Source organism: Narcine bancroftii, chromosome 7, assembly GCF_036971445.1.
Source record: "Narcine bancroftii isolate sNarBan1 chromosome 7, sNarBan1.hap1, whole genome shotgun sequence".
Lineage (NCBI taxonomy): Eukaryota > Metazoa > Chordata > Chondrichthyes > Torpediniformes > Narcinidae > Narcine > Narcine bancroftii.
In genome coordinates this window covers 90051645-90075019 of record NC_091475.1, presented here as the reverse complement: position 1 = coordinate 90075019, position 23375 = coordinate 90051645, and the positions used below count along the sequence as shown (strand labels likewise).

The window sequence follows — 23375 nt, the reverse complement described above, 5'->3', positions numbered from 1 at the left end:
TATCTTAATTCATTAATATGGCACCACATATTTTTAACTCCATGTATCTGATGTCATGCATGTGCACTCCCATACACAACACTATGTATTTTTAGCTTTGCAATATAAAGTATACTGCATGACCTGCTGAGGTTTTCTAGAATTGTGTCAAGGAAGGGATAGCATTATTTGGAAAAATGGAGAAGTTTTGCTTTCAAAGTTGGTCAACAGGAAGTTTTGAACGAAGTTCAGTAACAAGTGACTTCCAAATAATGTAACCTCAACATGCCAACAGCGCAATGCAAATCAAAAGTCGTTAGGACAGTTTGTCCTCTGAATACCTGTGGTTGTTTATTGTAGCTCTAAACAAAACAGAATTTTATCCTCTGTTCCAGATACTAAACATCAATCCAAAATATACATTGATAATCTTGAAATTAGCTTCTGATGAAGGTAAGTAAAGAAAACTCAGTGAGTCCCTCAACAACTTTTTAAGTGCACCATCTAAAGCAATGGTTCTCAACCGTTTTCGTTCCACTCACATACCACTTTAAATGATCGTTTTGCCATCAGTGCTCTGTGATTAGTAAGGGATTGCTTAAGGTGGTACGTGAGTGGGAAAGAAAGGTTGAGAATCATTGCTCTAGACACAATTGTTACTGAAATATTTTGGTTGAGAAAAATGGTCATTGGCCCATTTCCTTTGGAGTTATGAAACTGTGCATATAACGAGTCAATTAGGTACGATTAAAGCAGTGGTTTTCAAACCTTTTTCTTTCCACCCACCTACCACCTTAAGCAATCTCTTACTTATCACAGAGCACTTATGGCATGGGGATTACTTAAAGTGGCATGTGAGTGGAAAGAGAAAGGTTGAGAACCACTGATCGAAAGCATAATTAGTGAATGCATAACAGCATGAATGGAAACTGCTCTGCTCAAGATCAGAAAAAGCTGCTGAAGGTAGAGAATGCATATTATTGCAAATATCCCTTCATGGACTCTCTCTACATCACCTTCTGCCTCGGAGAGGCAGCCAATTTAAGGAAAGAACTATTCAACCCTGGACACAATCTATCTCCCCATTGGGGAGAAAGCTCAAGAATGTGAAATACATGCCAACAGGTTTAAAGTTTTTTTTCTCCCCACAGCCACCTGGCTCTTGAATGAACCACACAACAGTAATCCCAAGCTCCCCTTGTTTAGTTCTTATTGATCTTCCTTTATATTATAATCCTATTCTCTGTAGATTATGCTCATAATACAGCTGCATGAACGTTAGAAATAAACTGTCAGTTTGTTTGCATAAGAACCCCTTTCACTGCGCTAGGTAATTTGTGACTCATTTCTCTGCCTTCACTGGAATTAGTGAGCTATGGGGTGGCCTTGTGTTGTTGAGGTAGTAAGTGCTGCTGTCTCATAGCTCAATGGTCTTGGATCCATCCTGACCCGGGTTGCTGTCCTTGAAGAGTCATCCTGCAGGTTACAAAGAGTTTCCGCTTAGTGCTCTGATTTCCTCCTGTATCCCAATCAAATGCAGCTAATTAATTGGCTGCTGTGATTTATTTCTTAGCATGTGAATAGGTAGCAAAAGAATGAAAAGAAAATCGGTAGAATGCAAGAGAAAATAAACTAATTATCTTCGGGGAAAGAAGTGGGGATGATGGGATCCTTTGAGAATTGGCACCCTCCTTAGGGTCTGAATGGTCTCCTTCTGTCATAGTCGGTTTTTTTTTAAAAAAAGCCTCAGTTAATTTTCCTTTTTCAGTGTACCTAATTAGAAAAACCCAAATTAGAAACCTTTCTTCTTTATACAGTACATCCCAAGAACTCTGGCTGATTAAATGATGCATCTGTGTCTGATTCTTTGGCTTCTGTTGATAAAGGTTATCCGAGCACGAGGGCCTGTTTAAAAATCAATTATGAAGAACTACCATTCTCCTGAACATCTGCCTTGTCTTTGTAAAGCTTATTCTTATCTCTTTTAAATACTTTTGATCAAACAGTGATTGCATACATAATCATTACCAATGGTAGAGGATTAAGCTCAGGCCAGACTTAAAACTTGGCACAATTGGTTTTACTTGGGTCTTTACAGTGTGATTTAAAACAAATCATTATGGCATAGCTATTAAACATCAAAAATAACTTCATGGTTGTAATATTAACTCCATGTTATCAGATCATTTAAATAACGTAGTAAAAAGATCAAAGACCATTTTAGTCAGTTTCTCTTTCTCTGTTGCTTCTTCTTCGTTTCAAGGATATTTATTAATTCCTCCTTCCGGCCCTAACATCTTTTCACCATTTACTTTAAACTACACTGCCCATCATCCATTTGGAGTGAGACATCATTGGAAATGTTAACCTCTGACTGGCTTAAAAAGTTAGCCCTCCAGTCAATGTTAAACACAAATCTGAAAGTTGGTACGAATGCTTCATGGGGGGGGGTTATCTGTCAACTGTGATGAAGAGCCATATTATTTTAGGAAGGTTTCTTTTAATAGTGACAGCATCATAATGAATGCATCCTTTCATGGGAATTTACCCAAGCTGCCAAATGGATAATAAAGGGTCAGCAGTCTCCAAAAGCAAGAGATTCTTATTCTCTTGAGGATACAATTCTGGTCACAGCGATCACTTTGCTCGATGAGACCAATCGGTAACATTCTTGCTTCTAACCAGTGGGTTGGATATGTTAACTCACTGAGACAGCTAAAGTTTTGAACAATTTTTGACAAACTTCAAATTACTGACCTGACGGATTATGAGACTTAAAGTATTTGGCCAACGAATGTTTTTTTTTCAATTGGCCAGATGCTTTGGTAGATTTCCCCCATTGAGGAAATCTTTCACCTTCACCTGAATAGCTAGTTTACCAGAACCGCCTGCCTTTTTTTTTTGCTTTTCAACAGTTTATCTCCAAAGTCAGCACATGGAAACTAAATGTCTGCCGATTATCACAGGAAGAAAGCGAACTATCCATGAAGTGAAAGGGTGCAGAAGCAGTTGAGTAACAACCAGAGCACAAGAAACTTGAAGAATTACAAGGTTTAATGTGAACCATTGTACTCAGATTCAATTCTAGTGGTGAATTTATACAACACACTACAGAATGTCAAACATTTATTGCAGAGCAGAATAACTGTAAATAACGCTGAACCAACAATGCAGTAACAAGGATAACTGTCATATATTTTGCCATCGTCATCTAAACACTTCTTGCATACTGACAGACTTTACTGTGACTAAACAGGTCAGCTATGACCCACGTCATAACATTTCGACAAAATCAAAGACACATGAATTGCTTACAGAAAGTATAATACGGTAACCGTCAAAACTGAAAACATGAACTTAATCTTTCCGTGCTATGCACAAGCACATATAAGTGACTTTTGTATTCTCTTCTAGCGCTCAGCATGTAAGTAAATGCATATTTAAATAGTGTATATATATTTATATATATATATTTATATATGGAATCACTGTCCTGTCTTACAAGACTTTTCCTTGATTGCATACAGATGATCAGTGGGGACGCAAACCCAATGATATATTTTTCATTCAAGAAACTTTTTTTGGCTTTGTTTAATCATTGTTATTTGTTTAAAGCCAAATTTTCCTTTCTCTCTCTCTCTCTCTCTCTCTCTATCTCTCTCTCTATGCTGGATCTACTGTGGATCGACACAGGAACATGCTCCCGAAAGTTTGCAGGAGTGTGAAAAATAATCCACTCTCCATTGATCTTACTACTTCAAATTTCACCAAGACTCTCAGCTTTCTTCAATCTCACTGTCACCCACACCCAACTCCTTCCTAAATCTGAAGGGAGCGGGATGTTAGGCGATTTGTTGTGACAACCTTCCTTGGCTTTAGACACTCCGTTAGAGAGACTCCAAATTTCCAGGGATGACAGAAGTTGTAGGGAGGAGGCAATGGGTTATAAATCCATATTCTGTTGTGCGTGGCAAACAAAGAATTTTATAATATAAGCATGTTGAACTCTATTCTTGGAATCGATCTTGATTAATTCAAATTAAAACTAATTTCAAGAGCAAACTTAAATTGCCTTGAACTGAATTGTACATTGTCACGTGTACAGAGATATGCAGGTATTCCCCAACTTGCAACCTGTGGGACTTATGTCCACCCACGCTTAAGACCGAATTAAAAAAAAATTATACATAAGAAAATAATAACATTTACATGGTTTATGCTGAATTTGACAAATTAAAACAGGGATTCGGGGCACGTAAGAGGTAAAATGTGCATTCTTACCTTATTAGTCAGCATCCTGGGGTCCACACATTGCGTGCGACCATCTTGATTCTTGTGCACATGCGCGAGTCTTCAGTTGGCACATGCATAGTGGGTTAGTATATTGGAATTTGGTTGGTTCATATGTGAGAGTGAAGGACACAAATTTACTATCGCCGGGGCACTTAACACTTGTGCATGTGTCCAACTCCAATACACGAACCCACCATGCATGTGCCAACAGTAGGCTCGCACATGCTCACAGGAATCAAGATGGCTGGGCCTAGCCTATGGACCCCAGGACGCCAACTAACAATGTAAGTTTGGACCAAAATGTGGAAAGATTAGCCAAGGTTTTTGACAAATTCAGGAAGCTTTAAATTGTTATCATCAAAACTACAGTGAAAAAAAGATTTGATAAAAAGTTTGCTTTAAGACTTCGGTACTCCACGTGTGCAGGCAAAATTCTGACTTGCATACATTTCAAGATACGACTGATACTTCAGTCACAATTACAGTCGTAAGTCGGGAAGTATCTGGAGTTAAAAGCTTGGTTTTGCATGCCATACAGGCAATTTGCAACAAAAAATAAATTCTCACTCCTGCACCATTTTGGATCCACAAAAAACATCCAGTCTCTGAAAATGAGTCAGGATTAATTGTGTCGAAGGTAGTATTAAACTTTGACATAAGTATTAACATGACAGGTAAATCAAATTTCAAACTTAAAGAAAATATAACAGCGGCTTCCTTATGGGAATCCAGCATGGGCTTCTTTCCACTCATTGTCCCATAAAATTCTTGTGCATCAGTTGTAACTAGGAGCCAAATTACTGCAGGAACATTTCCTTTAACCGTGGCAAAATGCTGCACATCCTTTCAAGGGAATTCACTTACAGTGGTGAATAGATAAAAATAATGTTATCAGTATTCAGAAAGCTTGACTTGTCTGAAGGACAAGTTCCACATGTGGAGGCCATAAGTGCTTGGTTTAGGAAGCTTACCTTCATCCAACCCAGACATTGGTGAGTCCAAGTCCTATCCTGGTACAATTACCATAAGAAAGCATGGTTAAACCCTTGATCTCAGTCAGTGGGAATAATGGCGGCCACCGGAAACATGGTCCTACACTCAGGCCCTCGACCCTGTGCAGAGATCAGGCCAGATTTCAGCTTTTTTGTTTAAAGGAGACTTTACAAAAAATATATATATCCACAGCCATTTCTCTAGTGGAGTAGAACTCCTTGGCTGCCTGCCCAACATTTCATTCCTCAACCCAACTTCACGTCAAAAAAATGACAGTAATTGAACATTGGCACATGGCTGTGCAGTGACTGGATTTCACGTTTTTCCACATCGTAGAATGGGTAAACTTCAAAAAAAGAATTCTATTGGTTGGAAAGAATTTTGGAGTGGGATTGGGCAATGTAGAAGGATTAAGCGAGGTGGTGAAGGGTACTTTCAGTAATGCAAGTTTGTTTTGCATTTGCATCCAATCGCATAGGGTTCAAAAATGTTTTCAGCATATGACAGTTAAAGCTGCAGCAAACCTTTATACAGTGTTTTTTCCCCATAATTCCATTGTCAACTTTAACATGCTTATCTTTTCAAAGCTCAGAATCAGAAACACCTTCAGACTTGAACCCCAATGTTATGTTACATTATATTCAGTGAATATTTCATCAACACATATTCTAAGAAATATGCATTTTACCTGACAAGTATCATGTTTAAAAATATTCTTCAATTATTCCTTTTTATGGTTACACAAAAGATGTTATTGTTAAACAGTGGTACACTGAAATATAATCTTTCTGGAAAATCAACAATTATAGAATTAAACAAATAGGAAACTTTAACACATGAGGGAGAATGTTATTCACTTGTAATATATACAGCGTACTAACTACTCTTGAATTTGCAATCCTTTATTATTTGTAAGTACCATGGTTAAAATGAATAAGACTAAAACAATTTTTGCAATTTATGTATGAACCTTGTGTCAAATTCATGTAACTGATTCATTGCACAATGACAACCCCAATTCATTCTTTATAAAAAAAGGTATCTAAAAGTACGCTATATGTATCAAAATAAATAACAACAGGTGTAAATAACAGATATGAATTACTGAATGGTGGTACAAAGCAGTCTCTTGTTGTTCTTGCGTTTGCCAATTTAACTCAAACACAGGCCTTAATTGTGTAGGCACCCACTTCCCTCCCATTCATGATTTGACAGATGTTTGGAAATGAATCCCCCAAAAATGGGCACAGCTGTGTTTTTCAAATGAATGTTAATGTGTTTTTTTTTGTTTGCCACTTTTTATTTTTTAATTTTTTTTGTATATGATTTTTATTTATTTTCTCTCAGTGGACTTGTATTGGAATGTGTTTGAAAGAAAAGCATCCATTTCTGCAAAAACTCATGCTATCTACCAAATTGTTAAATGGTTTACCATGCCTAGACTGTTGAATTTCAAAATCAATAGAAAATAAAGCATTGATTCTCATTTGCTTAAACATGCTGTTAAAAGCTGCATTGTAGATTTCCTCATTCTGAACAACTAAATTTGATGCTGGTACCTGCCAGGCATAGAACAAATGTACAGAGAGCTAGAAGTAAGAGTCTTAGTCGACCCTTATGACAACTAGTATTATGTTCTAGTACATAATGAAGGCACAACACATTAAATATTCTGTGAACGTGGAAACAGTGCTGTTGGACGGATTACAAACACTTAACCACTTTCACCAGGAATTCAGCGACAAGAAGCTTAAAAGACATCCCAAAGAGGATGCAGACGAAAAGAGGGAGAGGGTTGTGGATATAAAGCAGTCTTTTGCTGTGGTTAGGGAATAATATAATTTCATAAAATAGGTCTTACTGATGAGTTGTCCTATTTACAAACACTTTCAATGTTCTCTTGGATCACTTAAAGCTGGATTGTCACTTTTGTGGATGTGGTTAATCTCTCTTATTTTATATATTTTATTCCTCTTTACGTAATTAAGCAGCAATTGGTCTCAATGAAAAGCAGCATTTTTTTTTCAACTCCACAATTTCTGGTTCACCAGTTTTGTTTTGATTTCTCAGTTTTTCCGAGGTGACAAACGTGAGATAGTCTAACCATTTCTCAGCAGCAGGTCTGCTGGGGTGACGAGGTCCAGTTACTCCACTGTGAAGTTCAGCTCCTTCCTTTTGCATTTGAGCTTATATCAAGTGGATTACAGAATTATCAAATCTCATGGTTCCTAAAAACACAGATAATTTCAAGTACTTGCTGCAGCAGACGGTCTGAAGTCCTACCCGTAACACAGCATTCAGACACAAAGGATAAGCATATTCTACCACTAGAGGCTACAGTCAGGCTAGCATGAGTCAACACTTGGACAATGCCAAAGTACTCTTCATAGTTGATGTTCTTTAGCTGTCTCCAAAGATGACAGCGTCTGTTTGTAAGATTTCAGACTTGCCAGAGGAATGTCTGCCATTGGATTTCTACTGGAATAATGCCCGTCACTACAACCAATAAGCTTCCTGTCATTGAACTGGCCTCTGTTGCCATCTTCTTTCCAGGTCCTTGAAAGCGCATGTCCATTTATCAACTTGTCTTTCTTGATCCATTCCTTCTGGGATCCAAAAGTGGAGAGGGGGGATTTGAGCTGCTGGTAGGAACCAAGACCTGGAGGCATCCAACAGTTGTCTGAGTGCCCAAGCACCAAGCATTCTTGAGTGCACATCTCTGTTGCCTCAGCTAAACCTCTGGAACCAAGTGGAATATCACCTAAAAAAGAGAGACAAAGAGAAGGAAGCATTAATTGTAAGACCCCAGAATACAGTTTCATATTTCCAAGGGTGCCTTTGAACCCAGGTCAGGTTGACAAGGTGAACAGCTGCCCATTCTGCTTTAATTAAAATTAAGAGGAAAAGTTGCACCACTAGTAGAGAGGCTTCCCTGCAATGCCACCAGCCCGCATTCATTGCTGTCTGTGTGGAGTTTGCATATTCTCCTAGTGACAAAGTGATTTCTGGTTTATTCCCACATCCTAAAGTTAAGCAGGTGGGTTGGTGAATGGAACACTGCAAAGTGCCCAGAGTGTATCAATGAGTGGAAGAATCAGTGAAGAGGAGTTGATGAGAATTTGGGGAAAGCAGAAATCAGAATGAATGCAGGATAAGTATAAATGTGTGATTGGTGGTCAACGTGGATTCGATAGGCCAAAGCGCCTGTTTCTGCACTGTATCTCTCTGTGAATTTGTTTAATCCACTCACTCAATCAGTCCTCACATCCCCTGATTGATCACGCTAATTGTGAATACAGTGCTCAGCAGTGCTTGGTAAACATTCTAAAGTCAGAATAAGTTTAATTCTTCAGATCTGACCAACTGACTGGTGGCAAAATTAAACTGAAAAAGAGAAATTGCATTTGATTTCCTTTCATTAGAGATCCCAGAGAAGATGCAGGAAGATTTTACAAAATTGCTTTCCAAGATGAATGACTTCAGCTATCAGGATGGACAGGGGAATTTAGGGTTGTTTTCCTCACTAGTCTATGGTGGCTTTCCAGAGGGGATACTGAGGGAATCAATTTGCATCAGCAGATAGGTCAAGGAACAGGAGACACATATAACTTTTGGAGCAAGGGTAACAGTAAGAAGAAATGTCCTTATTGAGAGAATGACTATCATCTGCAGTTCAATGGATGAAAACAGAAACAATCTCAGTGAGAATGGGCTGGGCACAAAGGAGAATAATTGGAAGGCTTTGGACAAAGGGGAAATAGGTGGTTTGTATTGACCTTGCAGAAACAGGTTGGATGAACGAAATTGCATCAGAATATTCCTGAGGTTCTTTGAAACAATGACATTATCAGTGTTAATCTTTTGGGATTGTTCACTGTCGGGACTGTGAATATTTATTACCCCATTTGTAAAATTCTGAGCAAATTTTATGATTAATGATTTTTTATGTGATTAATGATTCTTAAAATAAAAGGGAATTCTAAAACATTGTTAGATGCTTGCAACAAACAGACAATGGTGTATAAAACATTTGCCCTCATGTTTAATCGCTGTTGTTTAATCGTATATGCAGAAGAAGGGAAAAAGACACAAGTTCAGCCATTAATCCTGCAGAATAGAAAATGATGACGGAAGGAAATTGCTTGCTTTGAGTAATATTCCTAGCTTTCAAAACAAATTTGTCAAGTAAGACAACTTGGCCAATTACCAGCTAAGTTCCCACGCTTAGTTCCATTGGAACAGACTAGTCACTGGGGTTGTTTTGTAGGTGTGGTCTAATTAATGCTTATTATTGATCATATATTAATAATTCTATTGGGTGTGCACTATGTTCAGAGATGATATGGGTTATTTTGTATCATCAGACTGTGCATAAACAATTGAGAATTACTTTAAGCTGAACAGTGCTATTCTCTGTTACAGTATTCTCTGCATTAATCATTCACTTACTAATTTTCTCTTGTAATTTTTTGTTTACTTTGAAAGCAAAGAGATTTTATTTCCAAAATCTTTGCCATGAATAGTCTACTGTACCATTCTGAGTTATTAGACAGGGTAGCAGGGTAACCCCTACATAGCTGACCATATATTAACAAATACAAACAATTAAGACCTGAATAAAACTATCAGAGTGTTGAGTTTAGGTATAGTTTTGTTCATGCAAAGTTGAGGAAAGAAACTGTTGCTTGATACTTTCTGAACTGTAAATTAATAATTCACACTCTATTTCTCACAGGTGATATCATGCATAATTTTCATTGAATGATAAACAAAAACTGGATTGTGCAAGATTTACTGCTACATGTTGCACCTTCATGCCAATAGCATTAGAGAAAATTATTCTTTCTGATACACATTTAGTTGTAAATGGAACGTGCACTGCACATTCAAAACAAACATGCAGGATATGAGGAAGGGGAGGGTGAATCAGTTAAGTAATTGCCATTGCTTTTGAACAATAGAGTGTATGTCTGTTGAAAACAAGGTTGGATATGCAAATTAAATATATTAAATTCTTGATCCAATACTTTTGAAATGAAATAATTTAAAAAGTTTCTTCATTATTACCAATAACAAAATATTCTTCTTACACCTAGAGGAGATCTTTATTGTACTTCTCTTCAAAAGAAACCATATCTTTGACTGATGTTTAGAACAAAACTGCCTGACATACAGAGAGAAAAAAAACTTCCTAATGCAAAACTGAAGGATCCAGAAATGAAAGTTTGAATTCCTAGATCATCTCCCCAAGTCTAAAATAACATTTTAGTGATCAGTTTATAGCTGATATTAAATTGCTTGGTGTACATAAAAGCTGTGCTATGCTATAGAATTGGTTGGCCACTCAGTGAGAAAGGAATAAATCACACTTTGTACATAATATCTCTCTGGTCAGAGACCATTTAGCCCAGCCCTCAGAGTGATCCCATCCCTTTTGCTATACAACTGAGTTTCCCTCAGATATCCATGAAGACCTCCAGTTCACCTAACATGCTAGTGGTTTTTACAGCAGCCAACTAATTTACCTGAAAATCCTTTGGGTGAAGGAGGAAACAAGATCACTTGATGGACACACACACACAAACACACACACACTTTGAGGATAGAGGCTGCTTTTTTAAGACAGTGCCTCTTGTAGATGTCTTCGATGGAGTGGTCTGGTGCCTGTGATTTCGCAGGCCAAGTTAACACCCCTCTTGAATTTTTTCTTGTCGAGAGTTGGCACCTCCATACCAGACCATGATGCAACCAGCCAGAATGCTCTCCATGGTACACCTGTAGAGGTTTTTGAGAATCTTCAGTGAGATACCGTATCTCTTCAAACACCTCACAAAGTACAACCGCTGGAGACATGGAGGCTCCAGAACAAATTCTCAGAGATGTTGATACCCAGAAATTTGACCCTCTCCACTACTGAGGTATGGATTGTATTCCCCTGACTTCCTCCCAAAGTCCACAATCATTTCCTTGGTTTTGCTAATGTTGAACACAAGGTTGTTGCACTCAACGAGCTGATCTCTCTCCCTCCTATACACTTCTTCATTGCCCTTTGTGATCCTGCCAACAACTGTGGTGTCATTGGCAAATTTGTAGATAACATTGGAATTGTGCCTGGCCAAAAAGTCCTGGGAGTATAATGAGTAGAGCAGTGGGCTAAGCACACATCCTTGGGGTGCAACTGTTTTGATAATCAGAGAGGAGAAGACATTGTTTCCAATTTGTACTGACTGCTGTCTTCCAATGAGGAAGTCAAGGATGCAGTTGCAGAGGGGGAACAGAGGCCTAGAATTTGTAGCTTTATGGCCAGCACTGAAGGAGTAATGGAATTTAAGGCTGAGCTGTTGTTGATAAAGAGCAGCTACATGCATGAGTTGCTGTTTTTGAGGTGATCCAAAACTGAGTGGAGAGCCAGCAATTTTACATTTCCTGTGGAACAATTGTCTTTTTAAAAATTTTGTTTATAAATTTAGAACCACAAATCAATAAAAATACAAGTGACATATAAAAAGAAAAAAGAAAGACCACCCCATGTATTACCCCTCCCCCCTCTACCCCCTACTTAAAAGAAAGGAAAGAAAAAGGGTACGAGACCCTCAACAGGAGTACCTATTACTTGAAAGTTTTTTTTTTAATAGTCTATTGAGTCCTGAAGGAGAATGGGAATGTCAGAGCTTCATTTAAATATTTACACCCATATTTTGTAAATATGGGCTGCATTTCTGGTAAAATATATAACGTTTGTCTCTTAAATTATATAATGTTCTTAAATAGTATGCTGTGGAGAGATTATGACAATAGGCGAATTGCAAGGGTCCAGACCTTTGTTTAGGGACATGTTAATTCTGGCCATGACCAACCTCACAAAATATTTCATCCCAGTAGAAGTTAGTGCTACTGGGTGATAGTCATTGAGGCAACTCACACTACTCTTCTTGGGTACCGGGATGGTTGATGCCCTTTTGAAGCTGGTGGGAACTTCTGCCTACAGCAATGAGAGGTTGAAAATGTCCGTGAAACTCCGACTAGTTGGTTGGTGCAGATTTTCAGTCCCCTGCCTAGCTACGCCGTCAGGGCCTGACGCCTTGCGAGGGCTCACCCTTTTGAATGGTGTTCTGACATTTGCAGTGATTCTCATCGGTACTGTTGGGATTTCCTTCTCAAAGCGGTCATAGGTGGTGCTCAGCTCATCGGGTATGAAGCATCACAGCCATCTATAGTGCTTGCCCTCACTTTGTAGGCTGTAATGGGCTGCCCTCCCTGCCATCTCTCTCTGTGTCTAGCTTCCTCCAGAATAGCCACTAGACTTCCGCAGATCATTTCTGAACCTCTTGTAGAGACCTAGATCCCCAGCCCTAATGCTCTTGATCTCACCTGTCATGATAATGAATATGCATGATATGTATTAACCTGACCGGAAGTCAGATGGTATGCACTGGAGGTGGAAGGTGCAGGATGATGAAATAAGGGAAGCAGGAAAATAAAGACACTGAGATGTTCAACTGGTAAAGCATGTGGTGATGGTGTTATTAATTTCACATTTTGGGCCACAAATGTGACATTGGCAACGAGGATAAACATTTTGGATTTTAAATGTGATAAACATTTTGGATTTTGAATCTGTGGCTTTGAGCTGGAACGTTTCTTCATGGCAGTCACAGGAGTTGAATTTCTAGCATTTTGAGGTGTTCCTCATTTTGACCCGATGGGTGATGCAAGTACTGTGAGTGTGAAGTGGAAGGCATGGCTGGAAGAATTTGAAGCCTACGCCGACAGTCGTGCAGTATGGCGGAACAGAAAGCGCAGCGGAGGGCGTTACTTCTCTTCACCACAGGACCCACAGTTCGGGAAACTTTTAAAACACTTTCAAATACTGGAAGGAAGGAGGAATACCAGAAAGCCGTAGATGCATTGAATGCACACTATGTGGTGACACCAAATGCCTCATTTCAACGCCATTTGTTTCGCAAGACAAAACAAGAAGATGGAGAAACGGTTGCCCAGTACGTGACGAGGTTGCGACAACTGGCTGTGGGATGCAATTACGTGGTAGCTGATTTGGACAACCAGTTATTGGATCAAGTTGTGCAGCACTGCAGATCAGACAAACTCAGAAGGCGACTGCTGGAAAAAGGGGGTGAGTTGAAACTTACCAATGCTTTAACAATGGCTGCTGCATTAGAGGCTATTGAGGGGAAATTTCATACCATGAAACTGAAAGACAACTCAAGCCAGCCCAGTAAAAACAAAGTTGGTCAACAAGTAAATAGGCTCTCGCATAGCCATAGCCAGCCAAGAAATATGCCGACACATGACTTGGAGTGTTACAGATGTGGAAACAGAGGTCATTTTGGAAAAGATCCATGCTGCCCAGCAAAAGGCAAAGTTTGTAGAAAGTGTGGAGGTAAAGACCACTTTGCAAAGAAGTGCAAAAGCAAGTCAAATGCAAACCAGAATGGGAAGAGTACAGCTTCTAAGGGCAAAGCTTGGCGGAAAGGAAAGTATCCTGGAAGGAAAGGCACTATTCGCCATATAGAAGGTGACCCAGAAAGTGACGATGATGATGACAACCAGGATGGGCAGAAATACTATCAGTTTACATTGAATGATGTACATCATGAGAAGATCCAAGTGATAATTGGTGGTGTGACAGTTCCGGTCATTGTAGACTCAGGCAGGACAGTAATGTAATTGACCGACATTTATGGGAGAAATTGAAAAGAAAAAAGATCATTTGTACATCAAAGAAGTGTTCAAAGAAACTGTATCCATACACAGCAACCAAGCCATTGCAGACCATTGGATGTTTCACTGCGACTGTTGAAGCTGGTGACAAGTACACTGAAGCAGAGTTTGTTGTCATAGTCGAGAGGGGAGAACCATTGCTGAGTAGACGCACGGCGCAAGACCTGGCAATACTTCATATTGGAGCTCGTGTCAATTCAGTTCAGTCATATGAGGATATGAAGCAAGAATTCCCCGCAGTTTTCCAGGGAGTAGGAAAGCTGAAAGGTTGACAACTAAAGCTAGCAGTGGACAAAACGGTCAAACCCAAGGTGCAACCAGTGCGCAGAATTCCATTTGGACTTCGTGGGAAAGTCGAGGCCAAAATCAAAGAGTTGATCGAGCAAGACATTATTGAACCTGTAGAACATTCAACAGAATGGGTCAGCCCAGTAGTGATCGTGCCCAAACCAAATGGTGACATAAGACTGTGTGTTGATATGAGGATGGCCAATGAAGCTATAATTCGAGAATGACACCCCATACCAACAGTGGAGGAAGTACTTCAGGAGTTAACTACCAGTCAGGCGTTCTCAAAAATTGATTTAAAATGGGGCTATCATCAACTAGAGCTGGACCCAGAATCCAGGGACGTGACAACATTTATGACTCACTGTGGATTGTACCGGCACAAGAGACTATCGTTCGGCATCAATGCAGCTCCTGAGATCTACCAGTACGAAATCCATCGAGTGATTCAAGGCATTCCTGGAGTTGCCAACATTTCTGATGACATCATAGTCCATGCGGCTACAAAGGAAGAGCATGACAGACGGTTGAGGTGTGTGCTATCCAGATTACAGGGAGCAGGCCTTACCATGAATGGAGACAAGTGCCAGTTTGGTGTCTCAGAGATGGACTTCATGGGACACAGGCTTACACGGGAAGGACTGAACCCAGCTGATGCCAAGGTGAAAGCTGTTGCAGATGCACGTGAACCCCAGAATGCAACGGAGATGAGGAGCTTCTTGGGATTGGTTAATTATTGCGCAAAGTTCATCCCTAACTTTGCTACACTGGCAGAACCATTGAGGAAACTAACCAGGAAAGGCGTACCATTCCATTTTGGCTCTGAGCAGAAGGAAGCATTCACAGCTCTGAAACAAAGTCTGACGAATGCCGATACTCTTGGGTATTATGATCCGGCTGCACCAACCAAAGTTATAGCGGATGCTAGTCCTGTTGGTTTAGGAGCCGTGTTGGTCCAGATGCGTGATGTGGGACCAAGAATCATTGCCTATGCCAGCAGATCTTTGACAGATGTGGAAAGGAGATATTCTCAGACAGAGAAAGAAGCACTCGGACTTGTATGGGCCTGCGAGAGATTCCATGCATATTTGTATGGCATTGAATTTGAACTCATCACGGACCATAAACCATTGGAGGTGATCTATGCCGCCAGGTACAAACTGTGTGCCAGGATAGAACAATGGGTGCTCAGACTCCAACCGTACAAGTACAGAGTACTTCACATTGCCAGGAAAGCAAACATTGCTGATCCGCTGTCCAGATTGTTGAAAGATGGATGCCCACAATCCAAGTCAGAATTGGGGACAGAAGCAGAGAGTTTTGTACGCTTCGTAGCTATTCAGTCGACACCGGAAGCTGTGACAACGAGGGAAGTCGAGAGAGAGTCCGAATATGACTCAGAACTCATAGAAGTTAGAGATGTATCCAAAGTGGACAATGGGACAAGTGCATTCACAAGGCATATATTCCCATCAGAGACGAACTTCGTTGCATCGGGCAGTGTGTATTGAGGGGGTGTAGACTGGTGATGCCACAGATGTTGAGACTGAAGATCGTATCATTAGCTCATAAAGGACACCTAGGTATTGCTGGTACCAAGCAAAACCTCAGGAGTAAAGTATGGTGGTCAGGTTGTGATAAAGATGCAGAGAAATTCGTCAAAACCTGCCATGGGTGTCAACTCACAAGTAGGAGTAATCCTCCAGAGCCGATCCGGAGTACGCAACTCCTGATAGGACCGTGGATTGATGTAGCTGTTGATTTTCTCGGACCTTTACCAACAGGTGAGACAATCATGGTAGTGGTAAATTACTACAGCAGATACTATGAGTACTCTGTGATGAGGTCAACAACTACTGAAAAAACAATACAAGCATTGGCAGAGATCTTCGCGAGATATGGATTGCCTGTTACGCTATACTCTGACAATGGTCCACAGTTCATTTCAGAGACATTTGCTGAATACATGAGGACCACAGGTATCCACCTTCATAAAGTAACTCCTAACTGGCTGCAAGCCAATGGGGAAGTAGAGAGACAAAATCAGTCCATCGAAAAATGATTACGGATTGCTCATGCAGAAGGACAGAACTGGAGAGAAGCATTGCTATCCTATGTAGCTGTCTATCAGGCAACGCCTCATGCAACCACAGGAAAAAGTCCAGCAGAAGTACTTTTTGGGAGGAAAATCCGCACAAAAATGCCCGAAATAAAGGAAACCAGGGACGACCAGGAGATGAGGGACCACGATGCTGAAAAGGGAGCAGCAAAGCTGGATGCAGACTCGAGGCGTGGGGCCAGGTACTCAGACATCATGCCTGGAGATAATGTTCTTGTGAGGCAAGAGAGTGGTGGTAAGCTAGACACACCTTATTACCATCAACCCTACATAGTTGTATCCAAAAGCAGCAGTATGGTGACAGTCAAGTCTCCAGCTGGAGTCCTGTACAAAAGAAACGTGTCTGGTGTAAAAAAGTACCAATCCAGAGCGACACCGAGTGAAGTGGTTGGAAACCCAGTACGAGTTGCTCAACCTGAGGGACCAGATGATGTTCCAGAGGTAGTTACCAGCATTCCCGATGAAGTGGCCAGAGTACCAGAAACACCAGAGGCCACAGCGAGCAGTGTTTCCGGTGCTGAGGGTTGCGATAGTAGTATTGCAGGAAGGCTGAGACGGGACAGGAAACCACCTAAGCGATATGAAGATTTTGTGCCATATTTCTAATCGTGCCCGCATTATCACAAAAGTGAAAGTTTGTGATAGTTGGAATGAGTTTCAATGAAGCGCAGTAATGTTACTCACCAAGGAAGAGAAATGATAATGGGAACCTTTGGACAGTGATTTGATCAATACATCATAAAGTATATGTATGAGTGCTGTATGAATTGCATTTTTGTTTAGTCGATTATTTGGTATTAAATGAAAAAAAAAACAAAAGTATTGGAATTTAAACATGGGAGGTGTATAAATTTAAATGTTTACATTTTGCATATGAGGTGAGCATTGTATTAGTATAATTACAGAAGAACAGTTGAGCTATTATATTACATTTGGTTATAACATGTTTATGTTACATTTTGTGAAGAGGGAATTTGAAGTTGTTTTTGTTTTGAATTTGAAGTTGTTTTGTTGGTTCAGAAGGCAGAAAAATGCTATTGATAGTGTTAAAGTGTTTACATTTAAACATAAAGATATAAAGTTTATTTCTGGTGAAAGGAGGAATGTCATGATAATGAATATGCATGATATGTATTAACCTGTCCGGAAGTCAGATGGTATGCACTGGAGGTGGAAGGTGCAGGATGATGAAATAAGGGAAGCAGGAAGATAAAGACACTGAGATGTTCAACTGGTAAAGCATGTGGTGATGGTGTTATTAATTTCACATTTCTGGCAACAAATGTGACATCACCCTCAGCAGGTTGCGAATCCTCTGATTCATCCCAAGGTTCTGGTTAGGGTACACCTGGTTTGTGCATGAGAGCACACTCATCCATGCAGGCCTTGATGAATTTGCATATTCATTTACATCCATGGATGAGTTATTGAATATGTTCCATTCCACAGATTCAAAGCAGTCCTGCAGACGCTTATCCAACTCCCTTAATCATACTTCTGCCGTCTTCACCACTGGTGCTGTGGTCTTCAGTCTCTGCTTGTATGCCGGGAGTAGAAGTACAGCCAGGTGATCAGACATACTGAAGTGTGGTCATGGTATGTCTCAGTATGCGTTCTTCATGGTGGTGTAGCAGTGATCGAGTGTATTGGCTCCCCTAGTCTCGTATATGACATGTCGGTGGTAGTTTATCGGAGACTAATTCAGGTTGGCCTGATTGAGGTCCCCTAGAATGATCAGGATGTGCAGTTTCATGACTTGTTAATCACAGTGCCAGCCTGATGTTATCCTGGGGCGGAATGCACACTACAACGTGGATGATGGGAGTGCACTCCCTCAGCAGGTAGAATGGGTGGCACTTGATTGCCAAGATGTTCCATGTCAGGGAAACAGGACTGGGACATAACCATCACATTTGTGCACCACGATGAATTGATGATGACAAACGCCTCCTCCCCTGTTTTTTTCTGAGGCCACTGTCCAGTGGGGCATGGTGGAGGGTGTACCAGCATCAAACATGAAATTAGGAAGGCTGTCTTTAAGTGTAGATTTGGAGAGCTGCAGTGCAGCAACTGAAATCATGCAATTGAGTACACAAGGATTCTGAAAGTTCTGTTAAACCCCTGTCATTGAAAGTGCTGTGGATACCCAATGAACACGGTGACATGATAAAATGGGAGCAGACCACTTGGCCTCTCAATCCTGCTGCACTTTGCAATATAATTGTGATGGATCTATGCTAGCCTCAACTCCTCCTCTGTCCCAGTTCCTCAACTCCATTTCCCCTTGATCTTTCAAATATTTATCTGTTTTGTGTGTGTGTGTGTGTGTGTGTGTGTGTGTGTGTGTGTGTGTGTGTGTGTGTGTGTGTGTGTGTGTGTGTGTGCGTGTGTGTGTGTGTGTAAAAATAAGGTGAGGGGAGGAATGTTTGGGGAAGACGTCAAGGTTAAGTTTAATGCATTGAGTGCAGTGGGTGGCTAGACTATATTGCCAGGGGTGGTGGTAGTGGAGGCTGGTGCAATAGGGAGATTTAAAAGACTCTTATACTGGCACATTGAGGCAAGATAAATAGAGGGTTATGGATATGAGGTAGGGAGGATTTAGATTGTTGATTAGGTTTCTATAATTTGGCACAACATTGTGGGCTGAAGGGGCTGTACTCTACTGTTAAGTTTATGTTCTATATTCTAATATATTGAAATGGTTTGGCTTCCACAAGTCTCAGGGGTGCAGAGTTCCAGGGACTTGGAGAGAAGAAAGGTATCCACAGGATATAGTTCAATGAGCGACCCCTTGTTTTGTAACCATGCCTCTTTGTGTTTTGTGCCTGATGGAACAGAGCCACTGTCCGCCGATCACCAAGTGATTTCCTGGAGCAGCAGTAAGTTCGTGTAACAATCCTGATTTGTCTGCTATGTTAAAATGCTGGAAACCCTGTTTGACCACATCATGATTAATGTTGTTACTTTTCTTTTACCATGTTTTCTGAGAATTTTTAAATCCAAAATGTCATCAGAGAGTGGCTACATTTTTGCCATGTCTGGGTAGCACATAAAATTAAACTGTCTTGGTGCACATGAATCAAATGAACTCTAAATCTTATTCATGCTTCTTCAATACTACCTATTGAATCCGGAAATGATAGCTGTCAGAAGAGACAGACACATCCCTCTCTCCTGTTCTAACATTGGTGGGGGCTTGAAAAAAAAACATTTTAACTTAAAAGGAATATTTGTGGAGAAGAAAAGTAGAGAGACAGAGAATAGAATGAGTGTTCAATTGGTCTTTCCATAAGCCAACGCAAGCATGATCCACCTTTTAGATGCCTTCATTAGGCGAGAGGAAGAATGCTGCTTTAAAAGCATTGATCTTTCATTCACCAACATCACTCTCAGTAATTGCTTTGCTTACAATAATAAAAAAAAACCTGACTAACCCTTTCTCCCCAAGGGATCATTCCCCTCATGAGATTAGGATATGAATAAAGAAATGCTCAAATGATTTGTGTGATGATAACCCGAATTGATTAGACTTCCTGACAATTAAGCAACGCATATTCATTAAGACTGCCAAATAAGTATCATCGCTGCTCATGCTCCTTCATTCATCCTGGGATGCAAAACGCAATTCTCGCACCTTTGAAAGACAGGCTAGGATTTTAAATATTGGCATTAACCCAGCACATGTTGATCAAAGTAAGAGCATCTTATTAGAATGCAAATCAATGGATTAAGTAGTCCTGTCATTTACATGTCAGTACCACTGTCCTCCCAATTAGCAAAGAATAAGAGGCTGGAAGAACTCAATAAATCAGGCAGCATCAATGGGGAAAAATGGTCAATCGTTGTTTCGAGCCAGAATCCTTTATTCAGTCTGTCCTCTCACCAGTCCTGTCATGTATTTGCTTGTGATAGTACAGACCTATCACCAATGTATATAGTTACAGTATCTAGAGTGTAATGACTGTGCTTACAGCGATTGGCTGAGAGCTTAGCCACGCCTACTGTCTGGGCCTTAAAGGGTTGTGTCCCTAGCCAGGTCGGATCATTCCGGACTGGTCGGCCACCTGTGAAGAGCATCTGTCTTTTGCTAATAAAAGCCTTGGTTTGGATCAACAAGTCTTTGGTTCTTTCGACAAGCTCTACATTGCTACCACCTACTGTACACTTGTGAGGGATGAATGTTGGCTACTCCTTGAGGTTTGCCACCTTCTTCTCACATAGCTCCTTGGAATCATGAATGGCCACTTGAGAGAATAAAGCAGAACCCATGTTCAACATCTGAAAGACACAACTTCTGAGAGTGTTTTGCTGAATCTGTAGTGCCCAAGATTCAGTGAGAATTGTGAATGGAAGACACCCACCCAAGACTCAATGGGCAATTATCATGAGTCTGGAACAAATAGAGTACAGTAACAACCCTTCAGCCCATGCCGGTCATTAACTACCCATTTCAATTACTCCCATTCTAATTATGTTCCCACATTCCCTCCCAGATTCTACTATATTGAACAATTTGCTGTATAACACTTATTTTTCTTTCCTGCCCCTGCTTTGCTAGTGAAGTGCCCTTAGCTTAGGCTTGATGACAAATAAATATTTCAACAGCGACAAAATGTCTGTCCAATGAAGATTGTGCCATGGCTTACTGAGCAGGATGCTTCACAGGATTAATTACAATCTGACACAAGATGTGCGGATCTCAAGTAATGATTGCAGTCTTTCTCCTTTCAACTTTTAAGGGTTGCCATCTCTCACCTATTTTGGCTGTGCTTATAATTCCCAATGACTTTCTATTAAAATAACGAGGAAAGGTCAGCAAAAGGTCAGCATGTTCTGCTGTTTAATGCTGGAGTTAATATTCCAGTTGTAATCAATGGTTGGTATACAACAATAAAGCAGACGTATTATTGCACACAAAATCTGGAGGAGAGAATTTTTCACTGACATGAGAGATACTGATGGAAGAAGGATGAAGCAAGGAAAGTTTGATGGAACATTTTTTTAAAAATCAGGGAGAGTTTAGATAGGATAAGAGGGCAAACCTTTCCTATTAGCAAATGGGTCAAGAAACAACACAGGTTTAAAGTCTTGGGCAAGAAAGAGGTGCAAGGAAGATGTCAAGAAATAATTTTCATGCACCATATAGTTGATCTAGAGCTTACTGTCTGAGATGATGTGTAAACAAATTCAAAAAGGATTTAGACAAGGAGTTTAGAAGCAGAAGACATCATGGGACAGCTCCAATAACCCACATTGAACCCTGACCTCTGGAACTGTTTGAAACTTGTACATTCTTCCTGTTGACGTGTAAGTTTCCTAGGGTGCTCTCATTGATAGGTGCAGGTTGGTAAGTTAATTGGTCACTGTAAATTGCCCTTAGTTTGTAGGCAAGTGAAGGAATCTAAGGGCAGTTAATGGAAATGTGGGAAGAATAAAAATGGGATCCATTTGCACAGGTGAATGTAGGTCAGACAAGCCAGCTTTCATCCTCTATTAACTGGGGGCAAGGAGAGGGTTAAGAGAGACTAACAGGATTCCTCATTAAATTCTGTTCCTTAAGGTAACAGCACGAAAATATCACCAACAGGGTGATGGAGATGTTTTATGATGCTTGAGGCAGTGCCTCTTATCGATGTCCTAAAGAGGTAGGAGGTCAGGATCTCTGATGGACATGGCTACGTTTGCCACTTTCTGCTGCCTTCTGCATGGGTAGTATGCTGGCAATTATTGTAAATTAGTTGAAAGACAAAAATAACTTGTCAAGAGGCAGGCAATGATTAATGGGAGAATGCATGAATCAGTGTTTGGATTCACAATACGCGGCAACAAGGTATCAGAGCATAATATTTCAAAGTTCAATGATAATGCAAAACTGGGTGGGATTGAGGAGAACAAGAGATTCCAGGGTCAGTTAGACAAGATGAATGATGGGCAAGTAAATGCCACGTAACACACTTAAATGTAATAAATCCAAATGGCAGGAATAAAGAGGTGGACAGATTAATATTTATATCGTGGTAGACTGTGAAATGCTGATGTTCAAAGGGCTTTGGGTGACCTTTCCACTCAGTCACTGGAAGCAAATATGCAAGTAATGCACGGGTTGAGAAGGCAAATGATATATTGGTCTTCAGTGCGATCACGTAGGTACATCTGTGGAAGAAACAGGAGTGTCCAATCGTCGTCAATTAGATGGCAAGTGACACGTTGAGTGATCTTGGAAAAAGTAAACTTCTTTCCCCCCCATTCATGGCAGTGACATATCTATCCTGGATCAAGAAATGCTTATTATTGTACACACACTGGAATTTTAGATGTGATTGGACAAAGAATTGATGAAGTATGCATCAAATCCCTGCAAAACATCCCCCCAAAAATTGAAACAATAAATCAACTAGCTTGACTTTCTTGACAACTCTGTAAACCAGAAGGGGTTATGGAGAAATCCAGGATATAAAGTCTCCATCATGGTTTTATTTTTCATCAATGATAAAGGCAAAGAGTCATCACGATCCCAATAATGAGATAAAATTAATGTTAGTGGCCAATAACTTTACTCAAACTACAGGGTGAGTAAATGGAAATGGTTTAACATTGATAAGATGAAAATCAATAAAAGAAAATGATGGAAATTGTTAGATTTTAATGAGCCATTCAAACTATAGAGCATTTGGCTGTCAAAATATGAGGCAGCTTGCAGCAGGTTAAGTCACACTTCATACTGTTTCCTGGGGCTGCTGTTCTGTGGAAAAAACTTGCATTAACATCACACATTTTACAACCTCCAACCAATGAATAAAAGAGGATTTTAAACTGATAATAACTGAAGAAACATTGGATCACTCCCATAGTATACCTTTCTTAACGCTTATTTTGGTTGCTGGTTGTAATTTGGCATTTCCTGCCATCTCATTCATTCTGCAAATCCAATCTTTGAATTAAGTAGTGAAGACGTGCTCCA

General features: G+C 40.2%; 1 protein-coding gene across 2 annotated transcripts in view; it reads right to left on the bottom strand.

The window, feature by feature from the left end:
• Nucleotides 1-833: 833 nt before the first annotated feature.
• Nucleotides 834-23375, bottom strand: part of LOC138739109 (protocadherin-9) — an 852748-nt gene continuing 830206 nt past the window's right edge. The window contains exons 3-4 of one of the 2 annotated variants that reach the window (XR_011342008.1): nt 5244-8026; nt 834-1455 (exon numbers count right to left, since the gene is read on the bottom strand). Coding sequence is in view for 1 of the 2 variants with exons in the window: in XM_069890595.1 (XP_069746696.1) it covers nt 7650-8026 (377 nt within the window). In the remaining variant the exon portion in view is untranslated. Of the gene's footprint in view, nt 1456-3015; nt 8027-23375 lie in introns of those variants that run through there. The other variant, XM_069890595.1, reaches the window with a different exon arrangement.